Consider the following 14,393-nt stretch of genomic DNA (forward strand, 5'->3'; position numbering starts at 1 on the left):
ATGACAATGATGCTGGTTTTGATGATGATGATTGCTGACTCATGAGCTACGTACTGCCTTGAGGTTTGTAGTTGTTTTGTATTTTCTATTTCTATTTTCCATTGGCATTGCGATGACCTATGTAACACATTTTGATTTTGATGACTTAATGAGAAAACTGCAGTATCTTGTCTTTCTCCTGTTGGATCATTGATGAATATGTCACAATGGTATTTGTATGCATAATGTTACTTTGTAAAACTTACATCTAGATGAAGATCTATGTTTGAATCAATGAATTTGTATCATGAATGAGAATTTGTGTAAGAAAGATCTAATTTTTAATATATATATATATATATAGATATAACGTGTCCTAAAGTGTCTTGTTTCGGGGGGTCAACGTGCCCATGTCAGACACTCGAATCCTCGTGTCCTTCGTTTCCTGTGTCCTCGTGTCAGGTGACTTAGCTAATATGCCAAATTTCTCATGTATATAGCAAGGGTCTATATAACCAAAATACCATCGAGTGCAAGCCATCTCTAAATAAAACAAATCAATAGAGAGACTGTAAATGGCCTCTAAAATCAAAGGTAATCATGCTACAACAAATAGCTAGATAACATCAAAATCATTGCTTATATTGGGATCCTCTACATCAAAATTCCCCTTTGAGCATTAAAATAAGATAGAAAAAGCTTAACAACCTAATAATTTTTTTTGCTTGAGTGAAGTGTACATTTTTAGTAGGGTCATGCATAATTGAGTGAAGAGTACATTTTTAGTAGGGTCATGAAGGAGGAGTTCAATGTTTCATGTCACCAACATCGAGGTAAATAGAGGGTTTGGTGATCTTGATTAAATATTAGTTCCATACCCTCGTACATCACGGATTGTAGTAGAAACGTTTCAATCCCGCCAATCCTGAAATCCTAAAAAATCTGCTGGATTTTGAGTGGGATATAAAATTCTACTTTCCCATATGAAGTCCAATGATGTTAGAACCACTCTCAAACATCCTGAGTCAATTATGGTAATTGTTAAAGATTTAAGTTTAAGAATTTAATACTACCATTAATTACTAGGTTATGACATATGTATCTCTTGAGATGAATCATCGGAAATGAAAATAGTCAGTATCCCCACAGCTCAATCCCCTAACTCACTTTTAAAAAATTAGGGTCAAAAGAATAAAAAATGTTCATAAATTGAAACTGACAGAGACAGGGCGATAACTTTGAAATTATCATGAGAATTACCTAATTATCGCAATAAATTGAAATTATCTCGATAATTTCAAAAGGACAAATTATCATGATAATTACTGTCAATATTATCGCCAAGGTTGGTTTTGGTGATATTGTCGCTATAATTCTGATAATACCATGATATGTGCAACACTGGTCGAGATCACTTGACAGTGCTGATGTCCAAGAGATCTTAGTGAGAAAGAGATGATGGTAAGTGTTGTAAACCAAGTTCCAGCAATCCCAAACATACATTCAGCTTCATTGTAAGTGGTGAATCGTCTCAACCTCATTACAAAGTGGGATCATATCTTTGAAGTCTTTCCTTGACAGTGTTGATTGTTGGAAATACTGAGAGGGGTGAATCAGTGTTTCTTGTCAATTGTTCTTTTTACCAGTTAGATTCTTCACAATTATAATCCGAAATGAGATAAATAATAACTTTATTAAGAGAGGACTTTAATCCTCTTTTCAAATAATTGAGTACAATAATAGTTGAGGGTACCAACCCTTCAAAGTTGCAGGCACCAACCTGTAGCCAAGCACGAACTTGGACTTTTTAATGAGGCTCTGACCTCTAGGGCTTTGATCCTATTCTTCTCAAGGCTCCAACCTGTTTTTAGAGGCTCCAACCCCTAGGGCACCAACCCTTCAGTTTTCTTAATAAAAATGAATAATTTACTTACTTGAATATCTTCACAAGATTCTGCACTGTTCAATGCTCCATATGTCCAATGGCTCCAAAAATAATTAGTGTTTTGACTGTCCAATGTTCTTCAATCTTTAGGCCTTCACCACTGACTGCATATGCCCTGATGATGCCACCACAGTTATTCCAGTAGCGAATCACTGAATCCTCAAGGTGCTGGAATGTATCTGAGATGCTGTCCTTGGTGCTGTAGCTATCTCGTCCTTCACTGGTCTAGCACAGATATAGATATATATATATATATATATATATATATATATATATATAGCTACAGGACAGACCCTTTAGACCTCCTTCTCTGATAGTCTGAGCCATAGGTAGAGACAGTCTCTTATATATCCGAGCCTTGTGATGCCTGAGGTGTAGACAGTCTTTATATACCTGAGCGTATAGGTCCGAGTTGGAATGTATGTACAGATCCGAAGTTTATTGCTGTAGGTCAAAGAAACACAAAGACTGCACTAGCTTCGTGCTACTGTGATATGCACCAAGCCACAGAGGTCCGAGGGTCTGTCTGCAAGGATTTTAACACTGTTCTGAGCTTCTGTGATATGCACCGAGTTCTGGTCTGAGAGGTATTAGTGTGTCCAAGCCACAGGTCCGAATGTGCGTATACAGTCACAGTGATTAACCCAAAAACGTAATACAAAATTTATCTTTTATTTTTCCTTGACCTTCCTCAGTTCACAAGGTGTGAACTCTGTTCCTTCTTTTTATGTTATGTTGACCGAAAAGATGATAGAAAAATGAATCTCAGACTGTATTAATAGGCTTTTTATAAGGAGGAATGAGGAGACACGTCCCTTCAAGCAGGCCGACATGAGTAAGTAGATTAGGTCGGCTTACTGTCCAAAATAACATTCTTTTCTTAGAAAACTCATATCTCTCAGATTACTTGGAATTTCGGGCTAAATAATAGCTCATTAGAAAGCTAAAATTATGCTCTAAAGAATGGTGTAGGTCTCATTCTGAGTTGCAGCCTTTAAGGAGGTGAAACAAATATTTTTAATGTGACTGGTGCAGAATTGGAGGTAGGGTAATTAGACTTCTTCTTGGACAGACTTCCTTCATCATAGGCTGATGATGTTATCCATGTCATCATGTCATATGCAGCATTGTCATCATGTAGTCTTCCATGCTCATCTAGTCCTTCACCAAGATCACTGGAGGTAAGACATGTCATCTAGCACCCTAGAGAATTTGCCATTCTGGCCACTGCCATATTGACATCAGTGACAACCTGGATTAACAGTTTTGAAGCGTAAACAATGGTAAACCAACAGGCAAGTAAACACTTCATTTCTGGATGAAATTTTGGAAGTCCAAACTGTCCAGAGGGCTATTCCTTGCCCCATTCAGCACTCTCCCAAGCCATGAAAATTGTGAAGAATAAATATTCTTCAGTTAAATCCTCTTTGCTGTGGATGGGCAATCTGTGCAGCAACACATTGAATCCTCAAAGCTAAAACCTTGGTCCTTAGCGCGGACATTGCATGACATATCAAGTGATCAGATATAAGGAGAGTTTAGTAGTAGTACATAAGAATAGGTGAATATTAGAATCATGGTTTTTGGCTTCCTTAACCCTTTCTGGACCATCCTTGATTCATATTGGTCATAATATATTCAAATTAATGGATTTCAGTGTCTCTCTTGATATGTTTTTCGCTGATGTTTCTTACACATCCCTTGAAAGTTGCACAGCTTCTTGTGATGGTTTTCTGCGTTTTGAAAATAGTTGTCTTTTTTATTTGGATGCAGATATCTGCAGAGTGATATCTCTGAGTCACGGAGACAGGCCTGCCATTTCTTTAACAGCTTTTTTTTCCGAAAGTTAGCTGATTTGGATAAATTTCCAGACACTGAAGTAGTAAGCCGTGAGGCTTTTCTACGTGTGAGAAAGTGGACACGAAGAGTGAACATCTTTGAAAAGGATTATATTTTTATACCAGTTAATTACAGGTATGTTATATTTGAAATGTATTTGAACAGCTTTTGTGGGGAATTTTGGTGCAGTGGATTTCATTTGCAGTGCATGTCTTAAATGAGAGTTAAATGCAGTTATCATTGGAGTTTGATTATTATTTGCAATCCTGGAGCAGCTATTCTGGAAGGTAAGTTTTGTTATGCTTTTGTCCTTGTTGATAATTATAACTTGAAGATTGTGATTTTGCAAATTGTGAGGATTGCCTGTGCTATACAGATGACAATCAATCAAAAACGCCGTGCATACTGCACATGGATTCTCTTAATGGCACCCATGGAAATCTTAGCAAGCTCATCCAAAGGTATTCAGTTTTGTCTTTTACTTCCATTTCCCTAGGAAAGGGTATTAGTCAATGATAAATTTGTGATTCATTATAGCACAACAGGTCCAATAATATTATTATTCTTTCCTGAAATCATTCGGAGAGAAAAGTCCATAACATGTAGAAATTATAAAATAAAACAATTTAAAAGTTCGCACATCCGTCTTGGATAGCCCTTCGTATGTAATTGCAGTCTGCATGAAACTGATCTTTAAGTTATGGATCCAGATATTGATATGCACAGTGCATTACCAGGTGCAGAGGCCCTGAATACCCAATTAGTTTTTTAATTTTATGTTGGGCTCTTTTTAGGCTATTGGAGGTGAAAATTTCTAATTTTATCACTTATTTAGCTTGCCAAATTTTGAAAATTGTAAAGATGAATTTTTTTGAATGCTTTGTGCTTGCTCTTGGTTGTTGAAGGGCATTTTGTCCTTTTGAGCTAGGTTGACTGTGATTCCTTGATTGAAAGCTAATTTAGTTAAAACCTTTTTCGTTGAACCTTTGTATGGGGCATGTGGTGCAGTTACCTCTGGGAGGAATGGCGAGAGAGACATATGGCGGATGACACATCATTTGTTACAGCTGAAAAGTTTTACAATATGGCATTTATTTCTCTTGAGGTAGGATGGTGCTTGTCTTTTTCCTTTTTATTTGTACAATATTTTTAACTGTTATTTCAACGAATGTTGGGGCTGATAAGCCTGTTTGAATTATTGGACAGCACCACCTTGTAGACTGCCTTAGAAGCTTGATGGAGGTCACAACTTATAAAAGCTCAAAACTTTTGTTACCTTGTTGACCTATTGATTAGTGATTTATTGAGGTTGCTATGGGGGTTCTTTGTTTGTTTGGTCGTGATAATCTATTTAAATTTAGTATGGAGTGTATTCTTACATATGAACAACTGTTGTGCATGAATTGAATAAACTATTATTCAAACTTTATTGTTCCTTTTCTAATCTTTTCCTCCCTTTATATGGTTTCCAATTCTCTAGATGCATGCATTGTTGGTCTTTCACATATGATGAACACAGGATAAGATCATGTGGGTTGGCAGAAAGTGGAAGCAAGTACAGTCAGAGTTCATATATTGATAATGATGTTGTGAAGATACAATCTAAGGACTATAACTATAGGAAGAAAATGGAAGCTGTTCTTTTATAAAACACAATGATATAATTAGAAGTTATGTGGGTTTTTGCAACAAGCCTCATTCTCATAAGAAGATTGTCACAAGAGAACTTGGTGGACCGAGTTTTGAAGAATGAATGCATATACATATACATATCTGGTAGATTAAGTCTGAGCATGGATCAATTGGGAGGATGTTATTCCTTATTATAAGAGCTATGTTTCACCAAGACTCTAGGACGGTGGGGGGGTGCGGGCGGGAGATGCACTGCGGGGATGTGTCGGAGTACCCTCAAATTTTAGTGAAGTTTAGGGGGGGACATCAGGGTATATATATATATATATATATATATACCCTGATGTCCCCCCATATATATATATAATTCAAATTCGTATTCAATAATGAGAGCATAAATATATTAATCCATACATATTACATAATTGAATTAAATAATGAAATACACTGATCCATATTCATCATTTGTACTCATCGTTCATATTGATGCATAAATCATTCATACTCATCATTTGTCCATACACCATGGGATTCAATAACAAAATATATTGTTCCATATTCATCATTGAACATTCTAGAATTTACATTGATTTGAAAATTAAATTCATCATTCACCATTCTAGATTCTAAATTGATTTAAAATTTAAATTCATCATTAATCATTTAGAATTTAATTAGTACTACACAAAATAGACCACTGTAGATACTGAAGTTTGAAGACTGGAACAGTAAATTAGTATAACTCAAACTCAAAAGGGGTGCTTATGAGTGTCCGCCTTTTGAGGGGGGACTCCTAGAAGCACCCCTTTTGGGGAAACATGTCCTCCACACTAGGGAGTCATATCTCCGTGTGTCTCCCCCAAAAAAGGATGTTTTTTAGCAATTAATATAACTCAAACTCAAACTCAAAAGGGGTGCTTCTGAGTGTCCGCCTTTTTGGGGGGGGGGGGGGGTGTCTAGAAGCACCCCTTTTGAGGAAACACGCCCCCCACACTAGGGAAATATTTCTTCGTGTGTCACAAATTATAAATGCTCAAAAATTTTGTTATCTTGTTGACCTATTGATTAGTGATTTATTGAGGTTGCTATATGAGTTCTTTGTTCTTTTCGTCATGAAAATCTATTTAAATTTAGTATGGAGTTTATTCTTACATATGAACAACTCTTGTGCATGAATTGTATAAACTATTATTCAAACTTTATTGAGCCTTTTCTAATATTTTCCTCCCTTTATATGGTTTCCAATTTTCTAGATGCATGCATTGTCAGTCTTCTCACATATGATGAACATAGGATAAGCTCATGTGGGTTGGAAGAAAGTGGAAGCAAGTACAGTCAGAGTTCATATGTTGATAATGATGTTGTGAAGATACAATCAAAGGACAATAACCATAGGAACAAAATGGAAGTTTTTCTTTTATAAAATACAATGATATAATTAGTTATGTGGGTTTTTGCAACAAGCCTCATTCTCATAAGAAGATATTCACAAGAGAACTTGGTGGATCGAGTATTGAAGAATGAATGCGTATACATAAACATATCTAGTAGATTAAATCTAAGCATGGATCAATTGGGAGGGATGCTATTCCCTATTATAAGAGCTATGTTTCATCGAGACTCTAGGACAGGGGGAGAGGGGGGGCGGCGTGGGTGCAGGGAGATGCACCGCGGGGACATGTTGGAGTACCCTCAAATTTTAGGGAAATTTGGGGGGGGGGACATCAGGGAATATATATATATATATATATATATATATATATATATATCAAATTCGTATTCAATAATGAGAGCATAAATATATTAATCCATATATAATTGAATTAAATAATGAAATACACTGATCCATATTCATCATTCGTACTCATCATTCATATTGATGCATAAATCATTCATACTCATCATTCGTTCATACACCACGAGATTCAATAACAAAATACATTGTTCCATATTCATCATTCAACATTCTAGAATCTACATTGATTTGAAAATTAAATTCATCATTCACCATTTTAGAATCTAATTAGTACGAAGCAAAATATACCATTGTAGATACTGAAGTTTGAAGACTGGAATAGTAAATTAATATAACTCAAACTCAAAAGGGGTGCTTCTGAGTGTCGGCCTTTTGAGGGGGGACGCCTAGAAGCACCCCTTTTGGGGAAACACGTCCCCCACACTAGGGAATCATTTCTCTGGGTGTCTCCTCGTGTCTCCCCGTGTCAATGTGATTAATAATTAATGTGAGCACTACTGAAAAACTAAATTGGAAATTGTCATACGACTGCTAAAGGAACATTGAAGTAATTGTGCTAAGCATAGAACATACCATTGTTATCTAAATTTAATACAAGTCCAATCTTGATGAGAGATCTTTGACTATTTTGAATTCTGTCCAAGATTCTAATGCTCTTGTAACAAACAAAGTTCGTATAATGCAATAATCTTTAGAACACTTCGAAGACCAAGACATCCATTGTAGGACACGTAATTATATATAATAATATTTGAATACAAGTGAGATGATGGTGTTACAAATGAGGGGGCCAAATTATATACCTAGGTAGGTGCCCTTTCATGACTGGTCATGTTCTTAGAGACGTGCCTCTTTGATAAATAGTTATTGTTTAATTAACTATTATTGCATCTATTATTTATTTATATATTTATATATATTTTATTCATAACTTTGTCGTCTTCCTCAAAAAGCTTTGTCCTTAAAGCTTATTATTGATAAAGCGTGTCATCCATTTCTTTTTCTTTTAATCTTTTTATATCTTTCAGAGTTGTTCGATTTGTCATCTTCGTTGATATATGATGATAGGATCCTCTAAGTGATAAACAAAATTGTCGAACTGAGAATGGATCTAACCATCATAGATTAATCTTTTGTTGAACGTTGTAGTTACTGAATATTTTAGATGAATTTTTATCACAAGATTGAATTGCACTGACATTAGTAGTCTTCGAAACATATGTCTGTTGTTGTTGTTTTTTATTTTCTTTATTCTGAGCGGTACATATTTGTAGATTGATGGAGATACCTCTTCTTGTGATTTGGATGTTGATATCTTAAATATATTCCATTGTAGGTTTCTCTCTATCCATCAATCTCAAGACTTTCACAAGGGGCTTAGTGACGCTGACAATCTCAGTGACTTTGTCCCACAAACTATCACCAAATATAGATGCTTTCACAGACATTGCTTCTGGTTTTGTGCTATCTTTCCAAAATATCCGTTGTTGGCTATAAAACATTCTTCTCAAAGCTTGGTACTCATACAAAAAGGATTTGGAGGGAAAATAAAGTTTGTTGCAACTCGTGTGATAGCTGGGCGACTAAGCTCACCCTGTGTGAATTCCTTCATAAGGTTCAACACCCAAGCATGGTTATAAATATACTTGGTAATTTGCTTGCACTCTTGCACAACATCTTGCACCCACTCCAACTTCCCAATGTCCTCTAGAATCAAGTCTATGCAATGGGCAACGCATGGAGTCCAATAAATGGTGGCATATTTGGCACAAAGAAACCTTCCAACTGCCACATAATTTGTTGCATTGTCCGTGATTACTTGGACAACATTTGAAACCCCAACTTCCTCCACCACATCAACGAACAATGTAAAAATCATATATGCATCTTTTACATGTGTAGATGCATCATTGGATTTTAGGAACATGGTTTCTTTAGGGCAAGCTACAACAAAATTTATTATTGTTCTACCACTCTGTTCTGTCCACCCATCAGACATAATTGTACAACTTGGAAATTTCCATGAGCTTTTAATGCTCTCTAATTGTTCCTTGACACACTCAAGCTCTTCATCTAGTTCTTTTCCCCTAAGTGCAATATAAGACGAGGATTTGTATCCACGGCCAACACTTGCAATGACATCCACCATGAGCTGATAAAAATAAGTCTTTGCATAGTTGAATGAAAGACTGTTATGGTACCAAAACCTCTTCATTGCCATATCTGCCTCCTTCCTCTTCTTTTCATTAAAACTCTCCAAGTTTGGCTAAGATCCTTTAGTTGTACAAGGAGTGAAGAAAGAAGAGGTTATACTCTTGTTTGCCACAACACTTGAAGAGGTGTTACCGATACTTGCACTTTGAATATATGGTTCACTCCGAGATGAAGATCTACCTATCCTAATAAGATCAACCTTCCTTTTTTCCCTGCTAGAACTTTCTTCTTTAATGGCTTCCAAAGGAGCTACCATTTCAGTAGTGACTTCATCAGGGCAATGTTCACAACATTCCAAACCATTCCTAGAAATTCTAGCTAGGTGGTATTTTATCCTGTTTATCCCTGCATGCATTATGGCATTGCAATAATTGCACTTGACATGGTGGTCATCACTGACAATGAGTCGTTGACCATGTGCCCATGCCGGATCACGAGACTTTCTAGCACTGTTTTGTGGCATGGTGACGAAATCTGGAAGAAGAAAAATAAAATTTTCAAAATTTAATTGATATTCTAGAATCTGCAATTATGAATTCAATAATTTAAATGTAATTTTATTTATTTATTATTTTATTTTCTTCTGTTTGTTTCAATTTTAATTTTGTTCTTAATATTTTTGGGCCTTGGCCCTTTGCGTGGTTAAGAAACTCATCCACAGTGCCTACAGGTTGAGGAATACTCACCCGCAGGCCCTGTGGATGAGTTTCTCAGCAATGGGCCAAAAAATATTTAAAACTGAAAAAAAAATTTGAACTCAAATGACAAAAAATATATGTTTAAAAAAAAAAGTAAAATTTAAACCAAATAAAAATTTACATGAAAACCCAAAAAACATTCAAAGAAGCAATCCAAACAAGCAATCAAGGTGGTCATGAAGCCTACTTGTTTGTGATGAAGCTGGGTTTGATTTGATGAAGCCTCCTTTGGCCTCCTGCAATCATTGTGCAATGGAGTCATTCAACACTCATAGAAATGAGTCAAGTACTCAAATGACAAGTGAATGAAAAATGGGAGGGAAGGAGCGGCTTATAAAACATTTTCTTCCCTCCAATTTCCCTTTCCCTCCACATCATCTCCAATGAAAAAAAGAAAAATAAAAGAAAATCGGGAAATGAGGGTCGTTATGGGTCGAATACAGGTTAGATGCGGGTCTCACGGGTTCAATGAGGGTACGCAGGTTTAATGCGGATTTTAGCGGGTACAAGTAGAAGTCGTGGGTTCTATGCAAGTGACCCATCTTGCTATAGAAGCTGTCAAAACCCGCGGGTACTTGCGGGTCTTATGAGAATCATGCAACAATGGTATAAACAAGTGGGTGAAACAAGAGCTTCTTCACTGTGCAATGGAGTCATTCAACACTCATAGAAATGAGTCAAGCACTCAAATGACAACTGAATGAAAAATGGGAGCGAGGGAGGGGCTTATAAAACATTTTCTTCCCTCCAATTTCCCTTTCCCTCCACACCATCTCCAAAGAAAAAAGAAAAATAAAAAAAAAATAAAAAAATGAGGGTTGTTATGGGTCACATACAGGTTAGATTCGGGTCTCACGGGTTCAATGAGGGTACGTAGGTTCGATGCGGGTTTTAGCGGGTACAAGTAGAAGTCGTGGGTTTTATGCAAGTGACCCATCTTGCTATAGAACCTGCCAAAACCCGTGGGTACTCGCGGGTCTTATGAGAATCATGCAACAATGGTATAAACAAGTGGGTGAAACAACCCTCATGAATAATAAAAAGTCTAGGTAAAATTGGTTAAATCAACAAGTAAAAATTGTTAAGTAATGAGAGGGGAAGGCGAAAGAGTAATTTCACATGGAAATAATGAGTCAGTCAAAATTTTAAAATGGATGGGATAATGAATAATGAAAATAATAATAATGATAGATGGAAAATGGATGAAAGGCAAAGAAAAAGGATGTGGATAATTGAGGAAGATAGAATGAAGATGACGTAAGTTAACTCTGTGGGTTCTTGTACCAAATTGACAGTATTTCATGCATATTACCTCCATTTTTTATTACATGAAGTGTTGGATGAAACTGACACACACGACTATGAAATGAGAGGATCATTACAGTAAATTTCCTTCTTTTTTCACATCCTTTTAAAAGGAGAAACAATCCCCGTTGACCTTGTGTGAGGAGGCATTGCAGGTTGCAACATTGAAATTGGCTTTGAATTGTTAAGGATTTGCTGGGTCTTTGTGACCAATAAGTGAAGGTCATTTCATTACAATAAATTTCCTTCTTTTTTCGCATCCTTTTAAAAGGAGAAACAATGCCCATTGACCTTGTGTGAGGAAGCATTGCAAGCTGCAACATTGAAATTGGCTTAGAATTGTTAAGGATTTATTGGTTCTTTGTGACCAAGAAGTGAAGGTCATTTGTCACTTTCTAGATTTCAAAATTTCGTCTCTGTCTAGAGGGATGTAGGTCCAAGTATGAACTAAAATTACTGTAGTTGATGTGTGAGATGAGAGCACATCAACAAGAGGCCTTTTAAAGTCTTATTGATTACATATTTTATTTCAAGCCTTATGTACTTCTTAGTAAATTAAGTCATTAAAATTACATCGGTCGAAGTCGTGGCCAAGTCCATGTTTGAGTTCGAGTTAACCCTCAATCAATTTCGAGTTTGATTTTGAGTCTTGAAACATTGCGATATGATTAGATGGCTCCTTTTTTGGCAAAACAATTTTGTTTGAAAAAGGAAATGTTAAAAAGTATCTAGTTAGGTTGAGTTTGTTTTAACAATGCCATCCATGTTGTTCCCTCACACCCTTCAAATCAAAACCTTTGGAGGGATACAACACAAATTAATCAAGGAATGTGTGCTTTGCACATTGAGAGATAGTATCTACCATAGTAGTCAAAACCGACCCATTCGAATTGTATACCGGTCAAACTAACTGGTTCATTAGCCCAAGCCACCGAACAGTTGAAAAACTAGGTTTATTTGAGCGAACCCCCTGATTTTTTGGTCTGACCGGGCATAAACCGACCAATTTTCCCATAAATCGACTAGTTCTTTCATAAACCTGTTGGTTTGTTGCCAGGCCAGCCACAAATAGCACATAATGTGTTTTTGTGACATTTCCTTTACTTTTCATCTTCATCCTTTTACTTAAAATTTTAAAATTACCATGAAATGACTTAGGATGTTTGAGAGTGGTTTCGACCTCATTGGACGTCATACGAACAATCTAGAATTTTATATTTCACTCAAAATTCAACATACTTAATGGTTTTCAGGATATCATGGTTTGGGGGTTTGCAATGTTTCCATTTGATTCTGCCATGTGTGAGGGTACGAGATTGGCATTTGATCAAGAGCATGACGCCCTTTAAGTAACTTATTGATTGTTGAACTTTGTTGATATTGGTGGTATTGAATGTTAAACTTCTCTACCATGGCCTTAACAAAATTGTACCATTCACTCAAAGGAAAATAATTGTTTAGGCATGTTAAACTTCAATTTATATCGTATTGTAAGGTTGAGGATATGAACCCTTCACTCAAACCAAAATCATTGGTTAGGCATGTTAAACTTCAATTTCTATTGTATTGTTAGGTTGAGCAAATTGCAATCCAAGTCTAAACACTTCGAGTTAGATGATTTTAATGTTTCTCTTGTTGATGATCCCATTTCTAATAGCGCTAAATCAGTGATGTAGTTTTGATGTCTACTTTTGCTGCTACTAGTACCACTACTGCTGAGGTTGCAGAGGAGTCTTAGGAGTCCTCAAACTCTAAGCCAGATTATTTATGTAGCTCATGTTGATGATCCCATGTCTAGTAATGGCGATGGCTTCGATCATGATGAGGAGTGGTCATGTTGATCACTGATATGTAGATTTGTAGTAGGCCAGTGGCCCCATAGCTTGTAGCATTGTTTTTGGACTCTAGAGGCCATTTAGAGCCTCATTGATTATATATTTTGTGCTGGTATGTATTGTACTTGATACCATTTTTATATATTCACCTTTACATGGTATATAGATGAGAAAACTTCGCATATTCTGTCTCTATTGGTTTGGAATCATGGTTTTAAATCTTAAAAATAGTTTTTTTTTATTAAAATTAATTATTTCATGTATTTTTTTAACACCGGTTCATTGAGATCTGCTTAGTCCTCGTTTGACCGGTTCCGGTTTGAAACCCTATTTGACAGGTGGACTGGTCCGATCACTGATTACGGTTTTGAATACTATGGTATTGTTGTAGTGGCTGCAACACCCTCCAAAATTTTGGTCCACATCCAAATTTCAGAGCCTTCCTTAGTTTTTCCTTTGATAGTTGCAAACACTCGGGCTCATTCCATGAGCTCTTGTCGAGTCTTTACATCCTTTTTGTTTGATCGACCACTGGTCATTTTTTGGCTTGTTGATTGCTATGTCATGCTTGCTATCTTGTTCTGGAAATTTTGAAGGCTTATCTTTGTGTGCATGAGTTGTTTTCGCTCTATGAACATCGGTCGTACTCACACACAAGGTTGCAAGCACTGTCGCGCAAGTGTTATCATGATCGTTCGAAGACCTATCTCAAGTGTCGCACTTGTTGGTCTTAACCTTTAAGTCAGTTTCACTGAGCACCATTGTTTTAAAAAACGGCAGAGTCGACTCCGACTCAGCCGAATCAAACCGAGCCAATGCTTGACCGAGTCAGCTCGATGGCTGAAACGGAACGGTTGGCCGGGTTGTTACCGGGCCTATCATTGACTCGGTCGACTCGGTAACAACTCAGCCAACTCAGTGATGACTTGGCCGACTCGGTAACAACTCGATCGACTCGGTTCTTTAACAAAAATCCTGAAGCACATTTGTCAAAAGTTGTTCCGCCTCCTACATATCAATGGTTGGGTTGTTGTTTATTGCATATATATAACCCTAAAGTTATCTATAATTGTGAGAGTTTTGAAAATTACAAGGTCGAAGTATGGTTATCCTAGTGGCATGAATTAGAAAATTGAAACAATGCATTGAGCCATACAATGTTTTTAAAAAGGCAAACATTCTGGCAATGG

At 36.5% G+C, this 14,393-nt stretch overlaps 1 protein-coding gene across 4 annotated transcripts in view; it reads left to right on the top strand.

The window, feature by feature from the left end:
- LOC149138769 (uncharacterized) overlaps positions 1 to 14,393 on the top strand; it is a 264,909-nt gene that overhangs the window by 188,407 nt on the left and 62,109 nt on the right. For all 4 annotated transcript variants that reach the window (XM_089450134.1, XM_089450131.1, XM_089450133.1 and 1 more), the window contains exons 10-13: positions 3,698 to 3,898; positions 3,998 to 4,050; positions 4,140 to 4,224; positions 4,772 to 4,868. In XM_089450134.1, the coding sequence (XP_089306260.1) occupies positions 3,698 to 3,898; positions 3,998 to 4,050; positions 4,140 to 4,224; positions 4,772 to 4,868 (436 nt within the window). The remainder of the gene's footprint in view (positions 1 to 3,697; positions 3,899 to 3,997; positions 4,051 to 4,139; positions 4,225 to 4,771; positions 4,869 to 14,393) is intronic.

Source organism: Pinus tabuliformis, chromosome X (genome assembly GCF_031772625.1).
Source record: "Pinus tabuliformis cultivar Carrire ecotype Pingquan chromosome X, CPIR1, whole genome shotgun sequence".
Lineage (NCBI taxonomy): Eukaryota > Viridiplantae > Streptophyta > Pinopsida > Pinales > Pinaceae > Pinus > Pinus tabuliformis.